We start from the raw sequence: 27,089 nt of genomic DNA on the forward strand, positions 1-27,089 counted from the left end.
AGAGAATGGAAAGATTTCTTCACCCACCTGACCCCGCTAAGACATCTCCAAGAGAAAAATGTCTCCGTTTTGAGTGTCTGAGGTTGCCGAAAATTTGTAAATCATCTACTTTCTACTTTAAAGTTGAGTTATTCTATCAAAAACAGAAAACTGCAGGAAAAGGGACTTTTTCGGTAAAATCTCTCATTAACTGAACATAAAACAAGTGTCTCCATCGCTGTTATTGATCCAACTCCATGGGTTTTACTGGTGAATCAATGTTGTAGAAGATGACGGTGTTTCCATGGTAACTACGGTGCCTCTGAACGTCTAAATGGGTCATATCTGATAACCACGAAAAGATGTCGAACTGTATTTTACACCAATTATTTACATATATTCTTAGGATTAGTGGATCAACAGGTATTACACAGTTTAGATCAGTAGATATTTTTGGTCAGTGATGGATGTTTGGGTCTTTATAATCTGGAATTAGTACCATGTGGTAAAACTGCAACATTTAATCATTCTAAAAACACAAGTATCCAAAGGACAAGGATAAGTGGGAAGGAAAAGAAATATTCATGCATGCATTACTTAAATGTACGTGACGTACTAATTTTTTTATGTTTGTGGGAAAGTTATTACATTCGGGGGATTATTACGTTTGTTTGGTTAACACCTGAACGACACAGTTAAAACGTGGACAGGTCTGTGGTCAAACTTTTCTGAAAACATTCATCCGCCATTGAAATAAATCAACAGGATTGGACGAAAACCTCTTGTGTTTCCAAGAATCATACCAGCCGCAAAACTTGTTCAGATTTCCTTTTATTCTGTTGTGTGACGGCACAATTAGCAGGAAAACAATGAGCACAAAACTTGGTAAATCACATTATAAAGACTTTTCCTTATCAGTGTACATGCACAGTAAGGCCAGACACAAACATGTCGCTGCCTTTCCAGAAGTGACTCAAGTAAATCTTAACAGTACTTCTTTGAACATCTGACTAAATCTGACCCATTTTCTCGTAATTCGCAGATCCTGATTTGTAATTATGAAATAAAAACATCTTGAAGCTTTGCCTCTGAATCTATTTGAGAAAAACACATGGATGTCTATGAAAATATTGATATAAAACAGTAAAATGAGCTGTGTGTCATCTGCACAGTGTAGTACTACAACAAAAGAACAATGAAATGTACTTACTTTGTTTTATTTATATATATATAAAAAAAAAAGAAAATTCACGAGCTTTGATGTCACGTTACGCAGTGACTCAAATCGTTGCTCAATTGTCGTTCTCCACTGGTACATTTGATCATATTCAGGGGTTACATTCATCCCAATATGATCTCAAACGGATCAGACCACTGAAATTTTAACATAATAACCATCCATCCATCCATCCATCCATTATCTTCCATAATAACCTAGGAATAATTTCAACCCCCAACTGAAAAAAGTGAAAAAAAAAGTAAAATTTTATTATGGAAATATTCATATGTAAAATTTATCCTTTAAAAAAAAATTAAATAACATGAACAACCTGAAATTTCTTGAGAAAAATAAATGCAATTTTAAAAATATTGGGCCAAGATCTACTCGGATCCCAATCTAGAATTTTGCGTGTGGGGTTGAACCGCGGTTTGCAGGTGATTTACAAAGACTGCCTGTGCATATGACAACAGGTGCAAAGTCTTGGAGACCGCCCTATTTAAATGAGGATTTTATGTGCGCTACTGGAGACAATACGCTGTAAAAACTGTTCTAGGATACACCAGCATTAATGGGGACATTGACTGGAATGATCCAGACGCACGGAAATGTAAAGTTGGAGGAGTTTAGACAAAAATTTGAAGTTGTCATTATTTATAGGTTATTATGATGGTATTTTACTTGAGATCATATTGGTCTGTATTTGGTCCCTGAACTATAATGAATTTAACATCCTTGGATCGTTAATGTCTTCGGTGCAATTTCTGCATTTGACAAATTTATCCTACGGGCTGGATCGGATCCTTTGGTAGCCGGTTTGGCCCACGGGCCGTATGTTTGACACCCCTGGTCTACGTTTCTAAAATTTATGTACAGAAATAAAGTGACAGTTACCGTCTGACAGGAACACCATGGTCCCAGCTGATTGGCTACAGGGAATCGTGGCCTCTGACCTGAACCTTACAAAGGTCGAACGTCCTCTTGAATTAAGTGCCTTTGTCTTTTGAGGCCTTCGATCTGCGATAAACAGCTTCCATCTTTAGTAAAACAAAGACAATGTAGAGCAGGAAATGAGACGCAGGTGAAAGAAGGGAAGGGGCTCCGACCACCTCAGTTCCGGTCCTGAAACTCAGCGTTCATCTGGAAGAAAACAACGAGAAAAAACGAAGCGGTTCAAAGGAGGCTGATGTTGGTGTCCCACCTTATGACCCGCACCCTACACACTGAGAAGAACTGATCATCGCTAGGATTTGGAAGGGTCCAAATAAGCCTCAAATCTGTAAAAAACCTACGAAAGACAATGAGTCTATTTACATGACCATAAAAATCTGATAAATGTTATTAATCAGATCATTTTAATAATCAGATCTGATGCGTTTACATGCACTTCAGAAATACGCACAAAACCCTGGTTTAGATGTTTCAGTCAATTATTGTATCTTTTGGAGTATGTATGTATGTAATGACAATAATATCAAACTTCCTAAATATTATATTAAATTAAACTATATGGACAAAAGTATTGGGACATCACATCTACAGCTGTAAGATGTCATGTTGAAGCTGATTACCTCCGCCAAGGAGGTTATGTTTTTGCCAGGGTTTGTTTGTTTGTCTGTCCGTTAGTGTGCAACATGACTCAAAAAGTTATGGACAGATTTTGATGAAATTTTCAGGGTTTGTTGGAAATGGGATAAGGAAGAAATGATTAAATTTTGGTGGTGATCGGGGGTGGGGGGGCCCACGGGGGGGGCCACTGATCAGCCTTGGCGGAGGTCTGCGCTCTCCGAGTGCTTCTAGTTTAAGATAAACACATCAATATTTCCTTAAAGTTTAATGGGAGATTTTTCTTCTTAAGTGAGATGTGAAAAAAGTAGATGGTTAGTTGTGGTAGAAAATTATTATTTACACTCAGAGCATGAAAAATATTTTACAAATTCAGAGGAAGACCATTTAAAATCATAGCCATGGATAAAAAAAAATGTTGAGAGAAATGAAGTAAAAAAACATCTCTGCGGCATTTTGGATGCAACAATAACAATTTAAACCAAAACTAACCAATGAAATGATATATATCCCAATATAAAACTATATTATGACATTTGTCATTATTATTGTTTTGAATCCCAGACCCCTGTTAGAAAAGAAACACCTGAATTCAACGTGTCCACATACTTTTGTCCATATAGTGTATTAATATATATTTATATACAGACATAACATTAAGTATGTCTTTATTTTTATCAAACAGATGCGTACTTGTCTTACTAGACACTACAAACAAATAAAAATGTTTTGAATATGCAGACAGCGTCATAGTCTGAAAAATGCAACATGCAGCAAAATTCACATTATGTGAAGTAGAGCAACAGATTAAAGCTGCTTCTACCTGATCGTCAAACTCTTCCAATCCAAGCAGATTGTTGGTCTGAAAGCAGAGCAGAAACATTAAAGACAGAAAGACTGACAGACAGACAGACTGAGCAGAGGCCATGGACACCAACAGGGGCACGATGCGTTCAAGGACACAACACAGAAATCCGTACTGGTGCAATTACTCCTCATGTTCAAGCAATCACAAATTCAGACGTCGAAATAAACTCAACAACACAGACAAATTTAACTCCTTTGTATATTTCAAATAATTAGACACTAAAATTGGAACGTTACTCCTTCATTTCACAGGCAGACTTAAAAAAAAAAAAAAAAAAAAATAATAATAATAATAATAATAATAATAATTTCAACCGAGGCCCATAACTCCTGTGATTATTTGTATTGTATTTTATTGCTGCATTTTCTATAATTAAATCCTAAATCCAGATTAAATATGCAGACATTTGGCCTGATAAGAGATGTACTCAGTGATCTTACAGTAGTGGAACAGTGTTTGTTCATTGTATTTGTGAAATATTACATTAAGAATCACTCCTAAGTCACTGAACTGTGTCCAGTATTGTTCTATACTCCAATCACATGCTTCCTCTGCACATGCTCAGTTGCATCAAGGTCAAAAACGGATGTTTGAGCACAATAATGAAACACATCCAAGACATGACATGTTGAAACCGACAACAATTTGCAATGTTGACATTTTGTTTCTGTTTTAAATATTTTAACTTGTTTTATTTATTTGATTTTATTGTTTCTTAATGCTCTTATAAAATTTCATTGTACTTTTAGTATTCTGTACAGGTTATTTTAAAGTGCTTTATAAATAAAGTTGGATTGGATTTTATTATTATTAACGATAAACAAACAAAAAATTCAAAGTTTGATTTAACCCTCATGTGTCACTGCCGACATTTTTATCCGTTTTGGTAAAGTTTTTCTTCTTCATCTGCATCATTTTGACTGTGTTAGTGGCATATGCAACCATTTTTTGCAGCAAAGTCTCTCTTGACAAAGTTCAAAATTCTAATTTAAATTTATCGATCATCAGAAAAGTGTGAAAAAAATAACTACCCTCTTGAGTCAATGGTTAAAATCTTTAAACTGATTGAACATTTGGTAGTTTTGAGCTGAGGTTGTTTTAGAGATTTATACATACAAAGTAGGAAAATGAATTACGAGAAATACGAATGGACGGACAGACATACGGACATAATGAACGCAGAGGACGGGCAGAAATACAGATGTAGTGAATGCAGGGGACAAACAGAACGCTGTCAGTGTATTAGGCAGAAATGGAGGAACAGGGTGTGTACGGTATTCCCAGCCGAAAACGAATTTGCAAGCGGGGGGGGGCGGGGTGTTTGACAAACACTCTAATAGTCCAACTGCTTGCATTTTGACATGGTAATACCCGTGACAAGGTAAGAGAACAACATATTGATAATTAGCCGTGCACCATTTTTTTTTTTTTTGGCGTGCCTTTCGAAAATCAACCGTGCAAATCCCAGGTGCACAGCTCGCTGCCTGATACACTGGTCCCTGTATGTTTGCGTTTTTAACTCACCACAGAACTCACCACAACACTGATGTCTCTGTGACCGACGAACTGCTCCAGAGCCTTATATTCATCAGGAGACATAGGCATCATGTTGTCCTGCAGCCGGGACGGATGTCTGCACAAGACAAGAAAGTCCATTGAAATATTTGAGAATAAAGCCATAGTATTACGAGGATAAAGTTGTACTGTACTTTCCGGACTACTGGCCACACCTGACCATAAGCCACACCCACCCCATCTCCAACGTCTCACCATCGATTCATTGATGCCAAGCTTACGTGTAGCAGCTCTACTTCCTTCTGCGACAGCTGGATCGATCGTTAGCCCAGAGAACATAAATTAGCTTCATCATTTTTGAGCTGCGGGTTGACAGCGTGTGGAAAAAAGTAGCAGCTTATAGACCGGAAATTACGGTAGTTTAAAAAAAACAACTCATAATTTAACAAAAATAATGTCATACTTTCATGAGACTGAAGTCATCATATTTAAAAAATAAAGCCATAATATTATGAGATTACCGTAATATTTAACAAATGTTAGGATTTTTCATCACACTATTGTGAATTTATTTTATTAAAATATTATGACATTAATCTCATAAAAGTACAACATTATTTTTGTTAAATTATGAGTTGTTTGTTTTTAAACTACTATTTTATTCTCATAATGTTATGGATTTATTCTTGAAATATTCTGAATTTATTCTTGTAAAATTATTACTCTTTTTGTATTCGACTTTATTATTGTAAAATTACAGGTTTTATCTTCATATTTTATGACTTTATTCTTGTCGTGACGAGTGTTTTATTTTCTTATGTGGCCCTAATACACCGTCGTCCCGTAAAATGAACAGAAACAGAAAATTAAATTGTTAAGTGCGCTGATGACTGAATGTGTCCGTGCTTACACTTCTGAAACAGATATGAGTTCTGTCTTCATGTAACCTGTCTTCTCGGTGTTCTCCACGTCCATGGGCTCTGGAGCTGAAAAAACAATCACACGAAGCCGTTACCGTGACAACTACAGTCTTCATTTGTGTGTAACTGGGTTTGTTAACCCTCAGAGCTCCAGCAGTATTTTCCATTTCTACATACTTCATTAAATTCACCTTTTTAATGTACCTGGAAAGAACACAAAACCCAAGTGTTTTAAATCTAGATGTTCAGTTCAATCTTAGTTTTCTGGAACTGGGGCCTATTTTTGTCCTAGTTCACTGTAAAAGAGATAATTCAGGCCAAATGCTGAAAATTTTAAATCAGATTAGTGAAAATGTTCAGATCTCTTCACTCATGTGGATGAGGTGTTTTGGTTTTGAAACAGGTTTAACTAAATCTAAGATTCACAAAAGTAGTGAATATATGAATAAAATAATACTTAAGTATAGAAAATGTGTAACTCTTCATTTTTTGTTAATTTTCTTGATTATTTTGTCATTTTTTGTTCATTTTCTAGATTAATTTGCTCATTGTCTTGAATATTTTATTTGTTTCTGTTTTTCCTCGATTATTTGGTTAATTTGTTTTGTTTCATTAATTTGTTTATTTCCCAAATGTTTTTGTTCATTTTCTGGATGATTTAATTAGTTTTATTGAATATTTTGTTATAGTTAATTTTCATGATTACTTTGTTCATTTTTCATTTCGGTTTACTTAGCTTCACAAAAGTAGTGGAATATATGAATAAAATAATAGGTGAGAGCAGAAAACATGTCCAAACTGACATTTTGCTTTGTTCTTTTGATTATAAAGGTTGTCTGTCGTGCTATTTTCACCAAATGTCACTAATGCGAGATAAATGAGGCTGAATAATGACATCATATCAGTATTATATATTATACTATATTTATTTACTAAGCTCATAATACTTATATTTCCACCCTGTATATTCATTAGTTTTTGTTATTGATGTTGTTCAGTAAAACAGTTGTTGTCCATCCCACAGAGGGGGACGTCTCATGTGGGACAGGTCTATTTCTGTCCGGTCTCTCCTCATCCCTCGACACATTAAATTGGAATAGGGCGGGCCTTAGTGATTTCAGAGTGATTCCTATTGGTTGGTAAAAGTTGACAGATGAGGGACTCGACCCATTATGTTGCACAAGTTGATGGACAAGGGACTGATCCAATTCTGTACAGTGAGAGGTGACGATACATGTGTAGTGATCTGTGATTGGCTCTAACTCTGGCTGTCAATCACATGGGACATCAGTGACATGTGTAATGGAAAGATGAGATTCTCCTGTTTATGAAAGTATTTCAACTGGTTTCTACTGTGGAAAATGACTAAAACATTAATAAAATATAACAAAACTGTGATTAAAACTCACCCTAAAGGGTTTTTAAAACTATCATACCTCTGGTTTTTAAGATGGGAAAAAAAAGCATTTTGTAAAACCTGAACATGTGACCTATAAACACACCCCTAGGATGTCCCTATAAGGAGTTGTATACTATTTCCACGGTAACGTGAGTGGGCAGGGTTAACGTTGTGGTCAGTGTGGGACTCACTCTCAGAGGGTTTGGGGTAGTACTTCCCAAAGGCCTTGTCTTTGGGGATGTTGGGGTAGAGGAAGCGCAGCGGGTTCTCTGGGATATTCTCCGCCGCCATCACCTTGTATGTGCGGATGATGTCGGGCAGCGAGACGGCGGACAGCTCCTTCTTCGTGTACGGCTCCACAGAGTGAAACACCGGCTTGTCTGACAAACACAAACAGGCTCAGTTTGTCTCCAGGGTGCGAGTCCAAAACACACATTAACAGTTTAGCTTAGTTAGTTATGATTTCTGATGCTATGGAGTAACCCCCCCACACACACACACACACAAAAAAACAAAAACAAAACATGCCCTGTGACGGGCCGGTGTACTCACTGTACATGTCGTGCTCAATCCAGGTGAAGGTGATGGCTCCTTCTCTGCTACTCTCACTAAAGCGGAGCAGGAAGGTTCCAGGACACTTATCGCTGAGCAGAGCCTTCTCCCTTTCTTTACTGATGAAGCCCATGATGGAACTGCACACACAACAAACAGCACCTGCATTACAACCCTCTGTTGTCCACCGTCTACCTACAGCAGTGGAAAAAAGTTCACACACAACCACAGAATTTCTCAAACATCAGTGTTGTGGTGAGTTCATGTCGACCTGAACATCCTCAGTGTTTTTCAAATAGATTGTCTTTGGACACAAATTTAGAACAAGAAAAGCACTCGGAGACCGCACACCTCTGCCAAGACAGATCCGCCCCCCCCACCCCCACGATCACCAACAAAATTTAATAATTTCTTCCTTGTGCCAGTATCAACATTTCCTGAAAATTTCTTGAAAATCCGTCCATAACTTTTTGAGTTATCTTGCTAACAAACAAACAAACACGCAAACACACAAAGCAAAGCGATCACAATACCTCCTGGCAGAGGTAAAAACACAGAATGACTTGCCATAACATTTAGCCTTCCAGTATCCAGGTGAGCATATTATGCACACTTTGCAGTTAAAGTTACAAAAAGGTCAGAGGTGGGTAATCCTAGGTTCATCAAGACAAAGTCCTGCCATGTAGTGGTTCCAACCTGTTCACCTAACACAGATGATTCCACTAATTATCCCATGTACCTGGATGAGGAGTTGTACTCATCAAAATGGGCTGGTTCAAAAACGTCATAAAAACGTTCATATTTTTTCAGCTTTTTTCTGCAAAAATCTCTTAAACAAGTTCAGCCCTGATCCAAACTATCAAGCATTCAATCATTTTAAGGATTTTAACCCTTAAACACTTATTAAAATACATATGTATTTCATGGTGTTTTTAACATTTATTCAAATTGTCATTATCACCCTCCAGTGGTCAATAAGGGTACAGCATGTGCTTCATAAATGACAGTTTTTGACAATATTCCAAATTTGATTATGTCTGGGTAACTAAAAATGGCTGTCTAGAGTTATTTTAAGGTGTTTTCAACATTTATTCCAACAGTTATCAGTGGTCAGTTGATAAACCTATATTCATTTCAAATATAGTAATTCTGGAAAATTTCCAACTTTTTCTGCTTTTTTTCTGCAAATCTCTTAAACAACTTCAGCTCAAAACTACCCAACATTCAATCGTTATAAGAATTTCAACCCTTAACTCTAGTGGGTAGTTTTTTTTTCCACACTATTCTAATGAGCTAATAGAAAAATTAAAATTAGAATTCTAAACCTAACAGTCAAAATAATGCAGATGATGAGGAAAATTTTACTCAAAAAGATAAAAATGTCCAAAAATCAAATTTTGATTGAAATAGATTTATTCATTGTTTATTGTTAACAAGGATAAAATAACCAAACTAACTTGTCAGTTTCATTATATCATGTTTTGGATGTGTTTCATTATCTGCTGAAACATCCAGTTTTGACCTCGATGGAACTGAGCATGCGCAGAAGGGAGAATGTGATTGGAGGATGGAATAATACTTGACACACTTCAATGACTTCAGAGTGATCCTTCATGTAATATTTCACAACTGCATGGGGTGAACAAACACTTTTTTTGACTACTGTATAATGTCTGCAGAAAGGGGGGTCACCGGGGCAACACTCACCCATCGTTCCACAGGGACAGTAGGTGTCTTTTAATCAGATCCAGGATTCCCTCGATCCACAGCCAGAAGGGAAACGCTTTCTCATTAGCACTCTGCTGCTGAAAAACACAAATAAAGTGGTTCAGCACCGAATAAGAACATTGCAGCCTTTGGTGAATTCTGCTTCACGATAAGAAGAAAAGCCGACATCGAAGGATCAAAAAGTGACGTCACTATAAACGCTTCGCCGCCGCAAGAAAACTATCCCTGTGGTAACTTTTCTGACACCTTCTGCTTAACCCTTTGGAGTCTGAGGGAATTTGGGCTGTTTTTGAATATTTTTGATTTTGCCTTTAGATTTCTCCTTAGAAAACTGTTTCTTTGCTTTAATTTTGTTCATTAGAATTTCACCTGTGTGACTTAACAGTTCTTGTTTTCATTTGACATGATGCATTAACACACTGAACCTAAATCACACAAAATTATGAAATCCCAGTAGGAAAAAGTTAGATTCTTTACTGTTTTTCACCAGAACATATTGAAGAAACCATTTTGGAACTTAGAATGAACATATAAATTGAGAACTTCAAAAAAATTACAACTATATACAACTATTTACCACTAAATACAAGAATCTTGTGCCACAATAGGATCCAAAAAACATGTTCAAAGAGCCATTTTTACAAATTAAAAACTATATACAAGTATCACAACTACATACAATTATTGCAACTATATACAACTATTACAATGTATGTGGAACCTGAACTAAAATGATTTTAACATCCTTGATTGCTAATATCTTCAGTGTAATTTTTGCATTTCACAAATTCATCCCATGGGAGGGATTGGACTCTTTGGCGGTCCATATGTTTGACACCGTACAGGACCAACAATGTGAACAAAATAAACCTTCAGGGCAAAAGAAGAACATCTAATGCGATAAATATAATTTTTACAATATAAAAATACATCACAATAACATTACTGGTTCTTGAAGGAACAAATGGGATTTCCGGTACAGATTGAGAAGTGGCACTGTCATTGTAATCGGTAGCATTAGAATAAAACCGACTGTGGACATCCACAGTGTGATTGGTGCTTACTTTGCAGAACTTGGTCCATGGGATCTGTCCTTCTGGATTCCTCTGGGCTTTGCTTCCTGCAGACACAGATTTAAGTTGCACATGCAAAAAAAAAAGCATATTTTGGTGTTTTTTTGGTGAATCAGAGCTTTTCAAATTCCTACAGGTCAAAGCATCTGTCAGTATCTGTAGTATTATGTTTGTTTTTTAGAAGTGGTGGGAATGAGTTTTGTTTTATTGTTAATTTTTTTTGACTTAATTATTTTATTTTTGGTGTTTCTGACCAAGCAGTTTGTCAGCCAGCATATTGAGCTGCTCCTGGTTCAGGCCTCGCTTGGTGATGGAGGAGAACTGCCAGCTGAGGACATCAGACAGCTGAGACCACTTGGCTTGTGGCGGAGACAGGAAAAACTTCAGGTTCTGCGGCAACGACACAAAAGCAGCGAGGTAAAGATCAACAACAGTTAGACAACGACACATGTGCAGAGTATGATGGAGCTGGGAGATACAGCATCATCCTAAACCTGTTAATGTGGGTCAATGAGTATGTTTACATGACCATAAAAATCTGATAACTTAAAATTCAGATCTGATGCATCTACATGCACTTCAGAAATAATAGAAAAACTCTGGTTTAGATGCTTCAGTCCATTATTGGATTTCTTTCGGAGTATGTACATATGTAGTAACAGTAGAATTAAACTTCCTGTTATTGAGCCTGTTTACATTCACACTAAAACTCTGATAATCATCCAATTTCTGGAATTTTCAGATTGTTCAAGTGATCATGTAGACTGTATAAAGTGATCAGTTTTATCAGATAACAGCAGTAATCTGATTATGAGAAATCAGATTAACACACCTGGATTTGTCCCCAATACTGTGATGTCTTCATGCATGTATACCTGTTAACCTGATTTATTTCATTCTTTTACATCTGCACATGTGGAAAAACAATTAAATTGTAGATAATAGAAGTTGCTTAGTCAAACATGAGCAGAAGACAACAGGAAGTTTTATTCTACCGGCACTACAGTCATACATACACCAAAAGAAATCTGATCACGGACTCAAACGTCTGAACTAGGGTTTATTGATTATTTCTGTAGTGCATGTAAACGCATCAGATCTGATTATTACAATTATCTGATTAATAACAGTTATCAGATTTTTATGGTCATGTAAACGGACTCACTGCGTCACTTCCATTTTCTGTTATCTGATAAAACAGATCACATTATACTATTTGTATACATGATCACTAAGAATCTGAAAACTCCAGAAATCAGACAATGATCGGAGTATTAGTGTGAACGTAAACGAGCTCGCTAATATCACTAAAGATAGATGTCAAACACTACTGACGCCAATGATGCAAAAAGATGAAAGACAAGCAAAAGATGCAATAAGATTTGCTAAATTATACAGCTTTACTCAAGACACACGTGGAGAAACATTCTAATGTGACTGTAAAGAAACACAGTAGTCACTTTTCCATTGGACATCTGCACAAAACTTTACCAATTTTTACTAAATGTAAAAAAAAAAAAAAAAACAGAAATGCGTAATGTCGGTTTTTCCATTAAATCACAAATACGGTGATTTGTTTATTTATTATTGCGAGATGACAAGAGAAGTCATTCCATAAACATGGCGACGAATGTAAAAATGATGTTGATTTACAGATATATTCATTATTACTATTATATATTACCCCTCTGTCCTGTACTAAATTACAAAATAATTTAGTTTCCTGGTGTGTCCACACATACTGCGCCATGTTTTTTTTAAAAAAACTCTTCTTCACTTGTTGTAACGTCCGTCAACATCCATTTTTTTTTTTTAATTCACGTGACTCTAGTTGCGGAAAAAAGTATCTCCATTGCAGTTTTGCATGATATACAATTTGCAGTACGCCCAAAAAACCACCTCTTGCCAGCGGAAAAACTTTTAGTCAAAAAACGAGAGCTTTGGTGCGTTTTATGACAGATTTCAGTAGTTGCTTTTCTATTGACCCTCAAACTGCGTGAATATAACTAGCGCATAAAAATTTGTCTCATTGAAAAACGACTAATCACCAGTGTGAACAGGGCCTGAGTGTGTGAATGTGCTCACCTTGGGTTCAGTCGTCAACATGTTGTACCAGAGGATGGAGGCCCAGCCGCTGGGCAGCTGACAGACATTAGAGATGACGACAACAGGCAGAGACAGGGCCTACAACAACACAAAACAACACAAAACAACAACTATCAAGTTCATGTGCAAATGCAGAGACCAATTTATTTTTTACATTTTTCCCACAAAAAACTCTCAAACAAAAAAGTGTGAATAAATGTGTTGTTTGAGGACGTTTAGTACAAACTTAAGTGAAGCCACATTTTCAGAAGGCCGTCTTTGTTTGGTTAATTTGGGATAAAGTTCATAATTCATATGTCAAATGTTTGGGTGTTTTAGCAGCAACACTGAACCTGTTTACATGCACATAAAAATCAGATAACTGAGAGTAATCAGCTGCAAATTATTGTCAGAATTTTCCCACATGGAACAAACTGATGATTCTACAGGACTTAGAAAATTGTAGAACATCAGTAATCATGATCTTATCACCATAAAAGACAATAAACATTCACAATAAATATATTAGTCTCCCTCTCCTTATTTTATGATATGGTTTGGTCCAGCTGAAGCTAGTACACAGACTTCCATCCAAAGAGTAAAACTATACATTTTTTGTAATTGTATATCAATGGAAACAAATCTAACACTGTTATCATTAAAAAAATATTATTAAATGTTAGCGATGGCTGCACTTTGACAATGAAAATCTGATAACTGTTAGTAATCAGATAATTGTAATAATCAGACCTGATTATTACAATTATATGATTACTCCCAAATATCAGATTTTTATGGTCATGTAAACAGGTTCACTGATGTTGATCATTTTTAAATAATTCTTTAGTTTAGTTAAAGTGAGGAGTCAATTTATCAGCTCTGTAGAAGGTATGATAGCTACCAACACATCTGTGTAACTCCAATATCTGTGTACCTTTCACTTATTTTTTAATTAATTCATTTATTTTTAATTTTCTTTCCCCTTATGTATTTTTTTACATTTATTTATGTGTATGTGAACTTACAAATATGCATGTGTGTATGTGTCTGTACATGTGTTTGAAGGAGGTTTACATATTTTTGTACATAAGTATATTATGTTTGGCTGTATATAAATTCAATGAGGGTCCAGTACTTGGGGTGGGGTTAGGGTTAGGTTGTACATTTGAAAACTGAAAATAAAAAAGACCTTAATCAAAAAAAAAAAAAAAGTGAGGAGTCGGTCTGTTACATGAAGAAGGTAAAGCTGTTATCTAATAGAACAGATCAGATTATACTGTTTACATGATCACTAATAATCTTTAACTCCACAAATCAGATAATGATCGTTGTTTTAGTGCCAATGTAAACAGGCTCATTGTTGTTTGTTGTAACTCCATGAGTGTGATCTCTTGACATACCCATCTTCGTTTCTGACATTTAGTGCAGACAGATGCCCAGGTGCCCTGAACGCCCAAACCTTCACTCACTCCGACCGTTTGTGTCTCACCTCCAGTTTGATGTCCAGTCCTGACTGATTGACCTGCAGCTCAGACTCGAAGCTGAGGGAGTGAAGCTCCTCGGTGACGATCAGAGGACCCTGAAAACACAGACAAACAATCAGGTCTAGGCCTCGACTCTGACATTTCTAAAACAGCATCATGTTTTAATGAGGTGGAATGTTCCTGATTGTGAAGAAACATGTGCACGTGTACCACACCATCTGACTAAAGTTTACACTTACCCCCTTGCAGACTATTGTCATGAATTCTCTTCATTATTCCACTGTTTTACAATGAGCTGCTGTTCAACACTCTTTGTGGATGTAAATATTACCTGGTTATCAATGATCCCTGATGTTCATGGATTAATTTCAATGCCCTGTTTCTGTTATGGTGTTATTAATTTCATGACATTCTACTGATTTTTGGATCATTTTTGTTTTGTTGGGATTGTTTGTTTTTTTTTTATTTTCAATTTTGGAACAGCAGTTTATGATGAACAGCAGTTTGATGTCAGTGAACATATTCTTATGGCCATGACAATTATGCCTAATGTCAATAATCTGCACAATTTAAAAAAAAAACAGATCATTTACTTTGTTATATAAATGTAAATACATTTTGGCAGTAAGGGGTTAACAGGCAATGTACTGAAGGAGTTCCAATAATGATATAGGTGCAGAAAATGATTATGTAACAGTAAAAAGTAGTGATTACCAGACTGTAAGATAATAACTGTCAGTTATTTTCTATCATAGAGATTTTAGAACCTTGAAACATGTATAAAGTCTGATCTTTGTCCAGTGGTACACATGTAAACAACCCCTGCCACATTTAAAGACTGGTCTCACCTCATTCGTTCTGTTCCCGGTTACTTTCTGTTCCTTTAGTTGCTAAATGAAGAACAATAATAACACATTAGAAACGTCTCATCACATCTTTTACAGAAAACACATTTTTCTCCCAAATCTCATCTGCTGCTTTTGTTTAAATTTACACTTTCGACACTTAAGTCTGTAATTTTTATGTTGTTTATTTTTTTTCTCCAGTTTTTGGTTCAATCTACCACAAACACCATCTACAAATATGAGGGACCCAAAATACATGTCTCTCCTCTAAATATTAACCATATTAACAAACAAAAAAGCCTCACCAAATGTCTGAACTCTGCTGCCAAGCTGCCGTTTGACTCCTCCATGTTCATAACTTTGGTGTTTGTTCCCAAAATGTTGAACTTGCGAAACCTGAAATTAAAAACAGCTCTGATTAGTTACTGCTACAGTCTATTTACTGACTACTCCTTAAAAATATTCAACTAGATTCTGAGTAGTTTTGAAGAAAGCTCACACAGCTCAATAGATTTTACAGAACACTGGTTTTAATACGAACCCTTTCTTCTCTGTAACGTCCCTAGGAAGAAAAAAATAAAGGAAAGTTTTATTGGCATGTTCGAATGTATACATGATTTGAGGTAGAACACAACTTGGGAGGACAGATGAGCTTACTTGTCAAACACCACCTTGACTTTGAGTTGGTAGTTGAACTCCTGCAGTTTCACCAGAAACCTGAACAGAAAACAGACAACAGAAATTCAAGTCCTCACAGAAGGGAACAGCACAAAAAAACATGCTGACATAAACTGGTAATAGTTAAACGGACCTAGTGTAGAGGACTGCAGAGCATTTTGACCCTCAGTCCCACATTCTGATGTCGAAGGGAACGTGAATGTGAGCATCTCAATCAACTCCTGTTTATGTGTGAATATTAGTGCTGTGAAGGATCATTTGAAGTCAGAGTAACCCTTCAAACCCTTAGCCTAAAGTGGTCCGCCTGGACTTTTTTTCTTATTTTGACTATAAAAAGGTTAAATAACATGTTGTGAGTGAGTCTGTTAGCCCATTTTTCCACAGCACTTTTTTTTTTCCAGATCTTTCAAAATCTAGCAATCATTTACAATTTACTGGATGTAATAATTCTGCTAAAATAGCTTCTTCTTCATCTTCTAGTACAGGCATGAGTGGAATTACCATATTGACGCAATAAAGCCTTTATAGCGCAATGTCTCAGATTTCAGAAACTGTTGGAATTTTCCCAATTGCACAAACAGTGAAAGAGCTACAGCCACCCAAACTGCATATGTGCAGGGTGTGTCAGCGAGGACACGTCAGGTTTTAAAGAGTTAAATTTATTCTGTTCTGTTAGGTCTGGGTGATACAGACAAAACTGAGGGGATTTTGAAAACCTGTGTGCGTTTCCACCGAAATTATCTGGTAAAAAGCTTTCCTTTAGAGAATAAAGAGGCTTCAGAAGATGAATGAATGAATAAAAACATTCCCTCGACCCCAAACTTTTCCTGAAAAAAAGTTCCTAGTGGGGGAGTTGGACTTTTCAGATTCCCCAGAATTCTTGGGGGCGGGGCTGTGTATTGAAGAACACTGATTGGTGGAACACACTGGCAGTGTTCCAAATATACATTCACCCACTACAGCCAGTATGTCACTAATATTCTTCTTTTATTTTCTATATGCCTATTTATTCTATATTCTATAGTTTTTTATACGCATATTTATTCTATCTTGTATATATTATCCTGTATATATACTGCCTGTTTGTAATTATTGCTGCTGCCTGCTGAGCCAACTGCATCGAAATTTCATTTTTGATGTAAAATCTGGAAGGACAAATAAAGTCTGTCTAATATTGTTAAAATTACACTTAAGACATTTGCGGTTGTTCATATTTGTTCAGCTTATTCACATTTTTTTGTTTAAGGACAGTTTAATGTGCATGTAAACGTTTGACTTTTTTGTACTAAGATAAAGAGAAAATTTTGGAATTACCATTATTTCTAAATGATTATGATCGTATTTTACTGGTCTGACATGCTTGAGGTTGAATTGGGCTGAATGTGTAAATTAATTTCTATCTTATTTATTTGTTTGTTTGTTTTCAACCATGTCCACAACATAAGTCTCTTTTCCACCACAGGAATTTTTATCATTTACCCTGCATTTTGAAAACTCTCGATGCATTTACACCCAAATTACCCAGGTAAAACAAACAAAAAAAAATTTTCCTTCGACCTCCAACTTTCCCTGATAAAAGTTTCTAGTAGGGGGAGTTGGACTTTTCAGATTCCCTGGAATTCTCGGGGATGGGGCTGTGTGCTGAAGAACACTGACTGGTGGAACACACTTGCAGCATTCCACACTTACATTCACCCTCCATGTTTTATCCAGTGGCATCTACAATCAGGTGTATTCCATTTGTACAAGACTCGCTTCATTTATGTTTTGTTCGCTTGGAAATTGGCGCTAAAAAAGAGAAGCTACAAGAAGTGGACGACAACTTCTGCAACAAACTGAACAAAAATTAACAGAAAATTAAGAGAATAATTGTCCAAGTGCAAAGTAAATGCTCAAAATTAAAGAAAAAAAAGAAAATCCTCAACAGAACAAAGAAAAATGAATCAAAATAATCCACAAAATGAACAAAAAATGCACAAACAATGAACAAAAGCTGCAACAAAGCTAACACTATATACAATATATAGCTAATATCACGTCCGAATGTAAGAGTCTCAGCGCTGGTGACATGTCTCACACTGTCTCACACTAAAATACTGATTTATTGAGATGCACTGTACGTAACGTGTCAGTAACTCTAGCCCATTTGAGGTAACGTCAACATCAAAATCTAGGACACTGCTTCAGAATGTGGGACAAAGGATAAAAATACTCTGCAGTCATTAATCAAGTAACGAGATTAACAAGTAAATAAACACACTGGCAGATTTTAAACCCAAAAATCTAAACACCTGTGGACGAGAAAACAGCTAAAAATTTTAGATTTAGATTTAATTTATTGGTCCCCGTGGGGAAATTCGTCTTCACTGACTGAAAACATTACAGGAAAAAAAAAAAAAAAAGACATTACATAACATTACAAGAAAGAAAAAAAAAAAATGCAAAGTGTTCTAGTTGGCCTCAGTGTGACATGTATACTGTGTAAAAAAGGAGTTTTCAGTCCTGTGGGTGTTTTTTTTTTCTTACCTGAGTTTCACCGTGAACTGGACGCCTGTTTTCAACACCAGGGGTCTCTGTGGGTGAGTGGGCATACAGGGCTGTCTCTCCACAACCAGAGAGCTACACACATACACACACACACACACACACACACACACACAAAATAACTCCATTATTCAGACTATTTTCTAAACTACTTCCTCATATGAATATACATTTTGATCTGACAGGTAATAACCACAGCTAATAATCAATAATTAAATAATCTATATCAGGGGTATCAAACATGCGGCCCGTGGGCCAAAATCGGCCCGCCAAGGGGTCCGATCCGGCCTGTGGGATGAATTTGTGAAATGCAAAAGTTAAACTGAAGATATTAACAATCAAGGATGTTCAAATCAGTTTAGTTCAGGTTCCACATACAGACCAATACAATATAAAGTTAAATACTATCATAAGCTATAAATAATGACACCTACACATTTTTCCATTTGTTGTAGTCCAAAAAAACTAAATTATATGAAAATATTTTCATTTACAAGCTATCCTTTTTATTAAAAAATGTGAATAACCTGAAAAAATATGAACAAAATGAAATGTCTTTAGTGAAATAAGTGCAATTTTAACAATATTCTGCCTGTTATTAAATGTTTTGTGTGTTTGTAGATCCACTGTGATCTATAAGTTGTCATGCACATGTGTAAATGATAAATTGAGGCAGAATATTGTTCAAATTCCGTTCAAGATTGTTCAGGTTATTCACATTTTTTAAAGGATAGTTTGTAAATGTAAACATTTTCCTTAATGTAATTTTATTTTTTTCACACTTAAAGTTTGGCACTGACATTATTTATAGGTTATTCTGTTACAATTCTACTGGTTTGACCCACTTGAGATCATACTGGGTTGAATGTGAAACCTGAACTAGAGCAAGTTTAACATCCCTGGTCTACAGCTTTGCTTTTCAAAGTGGATTACTTCGACAGGAGGTTCTTGAGAAGGTCCAGGGCCCGGCTCTCTAGGAAAGCTTTCTTCTGTGTGATTGGGTCGTTGTCATATGTGAACTTCTGCTCCAGTTCCTGCAGCTTTTTCAGGTGCTGACGAACCTGTTGTAGAGTCTCTGCTGCAGCAGTGAACCTAAGAATGATAAACAGGAAGAGCAAGACAAGAGGGCAGAGGGGGAGGAGGTGATACATGAGAGGAAGGAGGTGAAGAACAAGACAAAGAATGGCCTGTTTGTGCTTATTTTGACACACTTTCTGACACAGAGACCTTTTAAGATGCTGTTAAGTAAAGTTGATGAATTTGAGCTAAAAGGACAAGGACAGGTCTGAGTGAGGTCTCACCAGGTCTGCAGCTGGTCCACACAGGCGTTGGGCGGACCTCCGATACAGGCGATCTGCTGCCGCTGCTTCCATTCAGGGAGTTCCTCAGAGATCAGGTCTGACATTAAGGCCTGTGTGACGTTCAGGACCTCCACCAGCTGGACCACGACATCCTGACAGAACCGTAACCACACATGTCAACATTCATATGCTGCTGCTCTTCTTACTTCAATTAACATTAACCATAACCAGGGTGCTTGCTCTTCCAGACTTTTTCAAAACTGCCCCCCCCCCCAAGACCTTGACTTTAAGTACTTTTATACTTGTGTTCCTACTTTTTTGGTTGAGATTGTACCTGTTGTGTGTAGTAGAAAAGTTCATTTTGATATATGTATGAATGAATGAATGCATAATTCGAAGTAAATCATGTTTTCATAAAAGAAATATTTTCAAAACATATGAAAATCACAAAAGTGTATGAACATCACACAAACAAGTGTCACTAGAATCATTCCAGTACCGACCGGTTAGTGAAATTATATCAAGATTTTTACATGCTTTCCTCGTGTGTTTCATTAAAAGTCAACTATGAAAGAAACTTTTTTCCATACTTTATTAAGACTTTCACGCAAAATTCCAGATTTTTCAAGGTCTGGTAAACAGCATTTCAAAATTCCATACTCCTTTAGACGTTCAAGACCCAATGTGTCAAAAATTTTATTTACATTATTTTCCTCGACCTGTTTTTTCATACTTTTATTTTTAGAGCTTGTCATGAAATGTGACATTGTGGCTAGGCCTGACAAATTCCATCTGCCCCGAAAATAAATAAAACTAGAGCTGAAATGATTAATTGACTTGAATCAATTAAAAAAGCATTCGATTCCAATTTTCCTGAATTGAATTTTTGTTTCCTTAATGTCACCGCTGCTAAACACTGGTTCCACTGTTGTTGATTTACACAGACGCCTATTGTGACACACATGACGCCAGGATCAACAAAAAAATGAGTTCCTGGTAATAAAAGTTCCTGGGAATGTTGGTGGAAAAGGAGCTTCAGTGTTCACCTGTCGTTTAGCTTTCAGTTCGAAGCATATCCTCCCAACGTTCAGTTTCTCTTTCTCCAACTCCTTCGGTGTCATGCCGTTCATTTCATTCTCTAACACACAGGAAACAAAAAGAAAAAATCAGGGTCAAAAACAAGCAGCTATTGCAGATTCCTGCTTCACTTCATACAGTACTTTTAAGAAATATTTCAGACTCTGAATCAGAATACTTCATTAATCCAAAGAGTAATTATTGTGTGTAAGAGTTGCTCCATTCAAGTAGAATAAAAAAGCAGGAAAGAAATCATCAATACAACAAAAAACAATACACACACATATATACCGGCCTCTTCCCTGCCCTCATCATCACCACTCACTTATCCTCAACTGCCTCCATGTGTCTCCCCCCTTCTCCCCCTCTCCCCGAGTCTCCATCTCTATCGCTCTCTCTTTTTCTCCTTCTCTACCCTCTCTCTTTAACCCCAACTGGTCTAGGCAGACGTCCATCCTCCAGGAGTCTGGGTCTGCTTGAGGTTTCTGCTGTTAAAGGGAAGTTTTTCCTTCCACTGTCACCAGTCACAAGTGTTTGCTCCAGGAGGATTCTGTTGGGTTTCTGTAAATTGGCTTAGAGTCTGGTTTTGACCAACTCTATATATAAAGTGTCAAGAGATAACTTTTTTGTGATCTGGCGCTATATAAATAAAATTTGATTGATTGAGTGATTTAATTGGTTTTCCCCTGTAAGTCGCTTTGGAAAAAAGCGTCTGCCAAATGCGTAAACATAAACATAAACATATATATAGGGTGGGGAAGCAAAATGTACAATATTTTGAGGCAGGGATTGAAAGACAGTGTATGACCAATTAGTTTATTGGAAGTCATGAGAATTTATTTGCCACAAGAAAATTGACATAATAGAAAATGTTTTTATTCTATGTGTCCTCCTTCTTTCTCAATAACTGCCTTCACACGCTTCCTGAAACTTGCGCAAGTGTTCCTCAAATATTCGGGTGACAACTTCTCCCATTTTTCTTTAATAGTATCTTCCAGACTTTCTGGTAATAGTTTTGCTCATAGTCATTCTCTTCTTTCCATTATAAACAGTCTTTATGGACACTCCAACTATTTTTGAAATCTCCTTTGGTGTGACGAGTGCATTCAGCAAATCACACACTCTTTGACGTTTGCTTTCCTGATTACTCATATGGGCAAAAGTTTCTGAAAAGGTATGGATAATAGTGTTAGGTATGATTATGACATCAGTATATGTTTGGTTTCAAAACAATTGACGTAGTGCCTGCTGAGAAAAAACAACTAAATGTTCATTGTAAATTTTGCTTCCCCGCCCTGTATACACACATACATATATATATATATATATATATATATACACACACACACACACACACATATGTATATATATACCAAATATATAATTACACAATTAAAATAGCAATTTGTACATTATGTACTAGAAAATTAATTATTATCAATATGATAATTAACATAATAATTAACAAACTATATAAATGAATTTCACGCTGAGTTTTGGACATGTCTTTACACAAAATTTAAATTTCCTGGTACATAACGTTTACACTTAAACTGGAAAATATTTGCATGAAAAGCCTGTCTACCATCTGTGACATTTGTTTCCATAACCTCACCTCTGCTCTTCAGTGTATTGACTTTGAAGACATACTCGTCTTGGAGATCCTCCAGATTCTTAATACTTTGATCTGCCACCTGAAAAACAGGAGGTTTTTGTACGGCCAACATAGTCCTGCATGACTGTGCAAATGTCCTGGACCACCTATAGGTCTAGGACACTTTTATACAGTCCTGTTACTGTAAACCCATGGTAAGTGAATCTACTGAGCATAAAGGCCTCTCCATAATGTGTGTCTTACTTGGACTCCGTCTTTCATCTCTTTGACTTTATTGTCCAGCTTCTGCTTCTCCACCACCATGGCTGACACCGGGCTTTCTTTCTCCTTTTGCAAATGAACACAAGAATAAAATTAATGACTGATAAAGTCATGAACAAAATCTTTCCAGAACCACTGGGCTGAAGTAGAAGAAAATAATGTGCGATAACAATGAGAAACTAAAAAATATTATCTTTTTAAATCCAATTCATGTAATAATATAGTCTCCTGGACTGACCTCAGCACTTTTAGCATTGGCCAGGATCTTCTGCTCTTCCTTCAGGTTTCTGGAGATAATCATGGCCATGTGGACGGGATCTTCCTGGAACCGATCCTGTAAAGAGCACTCTACCATTAGATCTGAATAAAAGTGCACTTCCACATAGAGAACCTTGGGTCGTACTCATAAACATGGTGAGCATCCTATTCCACCTTTAACCATTCAACCAATTATGCCTTTTAAAAGAGAGTGTTAAATGTTAAATTACTCCTTAGTTAAACTCCTAGCAGGTTTGTATCTTATGGTCTAGGGGTATTTTCGACTTACTCTCTTAAATTCAGCTATTAAAAGTACTTGCAAATAACACAATACCCAGAGTTTTATATCAAAGTGTTCAAGACAATGTCAGTTTTATGAATAATGGGGCCTACTTTTATCCTAACTCACTGTAGAAAGAGATAATTGAGCCCAAATGGTGAAAATTAGAAGTCAGATTAGTGAAAATGTTCAAATCTCTTCACTGTGTTCAAGTGTTTTGGTGTTGAAATAGGTTTAACAAGGTCTGAACTTCACAAAAGTAGTAGATTATATGAATAAAATAATAGGTAAGTGTAGAAAACATGTCTAAAATGAAGTTTTGTGATATCGTTTTTGAGCATAAATGTTGTCAGTCATTTTATTTTCACCAAATGTCTCTAATGTGAGATAAATGAGGCTGAGTAATGATGTCATATCACAGATCAAGACTCAGTGAATGTGTTTGGGTGGGCCTTGGTGATTCCAGAGAGCCTATTGGTTGGTAAAAGTAGACATAAAAGGCATTCGAGCTATTATTTTGCACAAGCTGATGGAAAAAGAACTGATCCAATTCTGTGCAGTAAGAGGTGAAAATATGTGTGTATTGATCTGTGATTGGCTCTAATTCCAGCTGTCAATCACATGGGACATCAATGGAATGTTGAACAGAAAGATGAGACTCTCCTGTTTATGGAAGTAGTTGAACCACGATGAGATTTTTAATCTTAACAAGTTTTATTCCTGGTTAAATAAAGGTTAATAATAAAAAAAAATCTTGGGTTCTGAAGCAGAAAAAGTACATTTTGTAAAACCTGAACATGTGACCTATAAACACACCCCCAGGATGTCCATTTAAGGAGTTGTATATTATTCCCACAGCAACATGATTGACAAGGGTTAACGTAAGAGCTCTGAAACAACTCTCATAATCTTTATCAATACAATCCTAGGATTGCTGATTCATGGTTCGACCTGCAGGTTCCTTTTGATCTTGCGGATGTTGTGTTGCAGTAGGAAGTTGTTCTCCAGGGCAAAGCGGCAGTGCTGGTCATCCAACTGAGCAAGGAGATCATGGAAACGAACTGTGGCCAGGGAGTCCTGAAAGGCCACCGTGTCCCTGAGGGGAAGAACCGAACCACATCGTAGGATATTAGAGCAGAAACAGATGTAGCTCTTACTGTCCATCACTAAGACGAGAAGGGAACCTCATGGAGTTCCACCAGTCTGGTCCCCCTCTTTTTAAGCAAAGAAAACATCCTAAAATACAGCTACAAGTTTGTTTGCAAAGCAATGAAATAGAGAAACAAGAGGTAAATCCTTAATCTCCCTTTGTTTTTCATTATCTGTTTTTATTTTGTATCCTGCCATGTCTTTAAAACATCCACATCAAATCCAACCTACATGAAGAAAAATGAATGAAGACAATCCTTCATCAGTCTGTCAGTGAATATCAAAAAAGGTGAAACAAGTCCAATGATGTTAAAGACATTACAAGATGTGGTTTGAGATGTGCCAGTGTAAAGCAGCATAGCCAACTCTACCACCACTCATCTCATCTGTAGTGTAGCGGTATCAAGGCTGTTAAGGTGCAAAGCCTTCCATATATGCAAACCTCAACATAAATGTCACAGTGGAAAACTTACAAATGTATGTTTTTAAAGACCATGAGGGTCTGACTGTATGTCTCAGAGTCTCACCAGTCGATGCTCTCAATCCATTTGCTCAGATACTGTCGGATGTCCATGGGGAACGAGTCATCGTACAGCTGGTCCACCTGCTCCAGGTATTTACAGTCCAGCATCTGAAGCTGGTACCACTGCGCCATCTTCTAGGAAATGGAAGTAATGTCAATAAATCGTCTCACAAGTATTCAAGCTTACAAAGTCAGATTTATTTTCAAGTACTTTTTAATCTACTAAACGTGTTGTGAATATCTGTCAACACTGTCAGGCATTTAACCTTTCGGAGGCCCTGGATGCATCCACACATCACAAACTGATATAAGATGCCGTATCAGCAGACGGAGCCTCACTGACTCTTCATTTCGACTTGTGTGCAAAGTGCAGCTATCTAAGTAATACTCTGATTCAATTGTGTTGAATGGCGGAGTAAAACCAGATATAATACACAATAAAAACAGAATTTTCAGCAATACTGTCATCATGTTTGGTGCAAGAAGAGACAGTAAAAAACAGACTTCTAAGAATAAAAAAACCCATATCACCACATTTCCTATTGATGTATAAGTGCACTACATCAACCAGTCAGATGTGTGGCATCTTGTGACACCTGATTGTTGTTATAAATAGTTGCATATAGTTTTGTGAGTTGTAAAAATGGTTAATTAAACATGTTTGTGCATCATACTGTGACACTTGGTTGTTTTGTAAATAGCTGTACACAGTTTTCCTAAAAAAAATAACAACAACAAAGAAAACTGCTGAGGCATTGCCTGGATTTTAATGTAAATTGTTCTACATAATTTTGTCATGTGACAAATTTTGTAATTTGGATGCATCCAGGGAGTCCGAAGGGTAAAATGCCTGACAGTGTAAACGGATATTCAGAACACATGTTTGGGCCTTTATGGGTTATGGCTTGAAACTGTACATGACATGCTTTGAAAAAAATGACAATATCTGCTTCAAATAGATGCACTATGTAATGTCCTCCTATCCCTACTGTATTTCCATTACTCTGTAACTCACCTGGTTTATATCAAGACTTAAAGACAACTGTGGACCATTTTTCATGGGAGAAACACTCCCGTGAGTCCTCATCTACCCTGTATAAACACAACTCTCTGACGTACTTCCTGTAGTTATAATACATGCAGACAGGGAAATATTAACCCATAAAGAACCAAGTCATCTCCTACAACAGTGATTCACCAGTAAAACCCATGGAGTTTGATAAATGACAGTGAATGGAGACACTTGTTTGGGATCAGTTAATGATCGTACACCTTTGAATTTACTCTGAGCTTTTATGAACGTCTATATGATCAGATAATTCAATGTAGGAAAAGACCAGATTTACACTCCAACAATGCAAAATGCAGAGGATCATGTTAAAATAAATGGTGCTAAATCACGTAACTTTCTTTAAGGGTTAAAACACGACCATCAGTGAAACCTGGCTGGCTTCACAGTCATTTACAAATCCAACAGTACATAAATTACACACATACACATAACTCAACTCTCTGTTTCATTTGTCTGACCACATAACCTATGGAATATAAAGCACAGTACACATTAGCATTTCATTGTTTACGCTAACATGTGGACCATAAACCACTGGAAAAAGTTGAGATGTAGCTCAATCAAATATAGCTAGGTTTACAGCAAGCTTGACTAATATTGTTATGGAAGATATTAAAGCATGAAAACCCTTTTTTTTCGCTGTCAAAGTCTGTTTTAGTTCCACACACTTCAGCTACACACCCCTTACGTTTTGTTGTTAATCTGCAAGTTCGTCGTATAACTAGCTAAAAACTATTTAGCGGCTAATGCTAGAAGGTTTGGGCTAAGTGTTGCCGCTCCGTGAGGAAGCCAGCCATAAAACTTACCTTTTATTTTAAGAAAATTCACTCTCCAACAGCTACGGTTCAATTTCGATTTCAGGAGAGGTTTATTCCTAAATTGTGCAACGAACCAAACTATTACCTTGCTGTAGTGCGTCTGACAGTAAGGAAATAGTGTGAGCCAATCAGTAAACAGAATTCAGGACATACACCCGCCTCTTAGTTGTATCAGCCAATGAGATTCAGGCAGAAGCGGCTGTTCTGACAATCAGCAAGATCACCCGTAAAAACAATACATCACAATGTTTTTCCCGTTATAAATTCCTTAATTAGGGTT

The 27,089-nt window shown here is 36.6% G+C and overlaps 1 protein-coding gene across 5 annotated transcripts; it reads right to left on the minus strand.

The window, feature by feature from the left end:
* Window positions 1-792: 792 nt before the first annotated feature.
* Window positions 793-26,931, minus strand: stat1a (signal transducer and activator of transcription 1a). 5 transcript variants are annotated; one of them, XM_030152962.1, is made up of 25 exons: window positions 26,798-26,931; window positions 24,924-25,054; window positions 24,199-24,343; window positions 22,948-23,043; window positions 22,692-22,775; window positions 22,449-22,527; window positions 20,803-20,894; window positions 19,757-19,908; window positions 19,389-19,547; window positions 18,438-18,530; window positions 15,891-15,950; window positions 15,775-15,795; window positions 15,539-15,629; window positions 15,237-15,278; window positions 14,394-14,483; window positions 12,905-13,003; window positions 11,074-11,209; window positions 10,811-10,866; window positions 9,726-9,823; window positions 8,019-8,158; window positions 7,658-7,846; window positions 6,058-6,133; window positions 5,157-5,265; window positions 3,588-3,626; window positions 793-2,338 (listed from the first exon to the last, which is right to left on the minus strand). In XM_030152962.1, exons 2-25 carry the CDS (start codon window positions 25,049-25,051, stop codon window positions 2,309-2,311), a joined length of 2,304 nt encoding a protein of 767 aa, XP_030008822.1. In that variant the 5' UTR covers window positions 25,052-25,054; window positions 26,798-26,931; the 3' UTR covers window positions 793-2,308. The 5 variants fall into 5 exon arrangements, with proteins under 5 accessions (XP_030008822.1, XP_030008832.1, XP_030008839.1 ...); XM_030152972.1 differs by having other exon boundaries at window positions 24,924-25,051; window positions 26,798-26,918; XM_030152979.1 differs by lacking the exon at window positions 26,798-26,931 and having other exon boundaries at window positions 5,169-5,265; window positions 24,924-25,051.
* Window positions 26,932-27,089: the final 158 nt, after the last annotated feature.

The sequence above is a fragment of the Sphaeramia orbicularis genome, chromosome 2 (genome assembly GCF_902148855.1).
Source record: "Sphaeramia orbicularis chromosome 2, fSphaOr1.1, whole genome shotgun sequence".
Taxonomy (NCBI): domain Eukaryota; kingdom Metazoa; phylum Chordata; class Actinopteri; order Kurtiformes; family Apogonidae; genus Sphaeramia; species Sphaeramia orbicularis.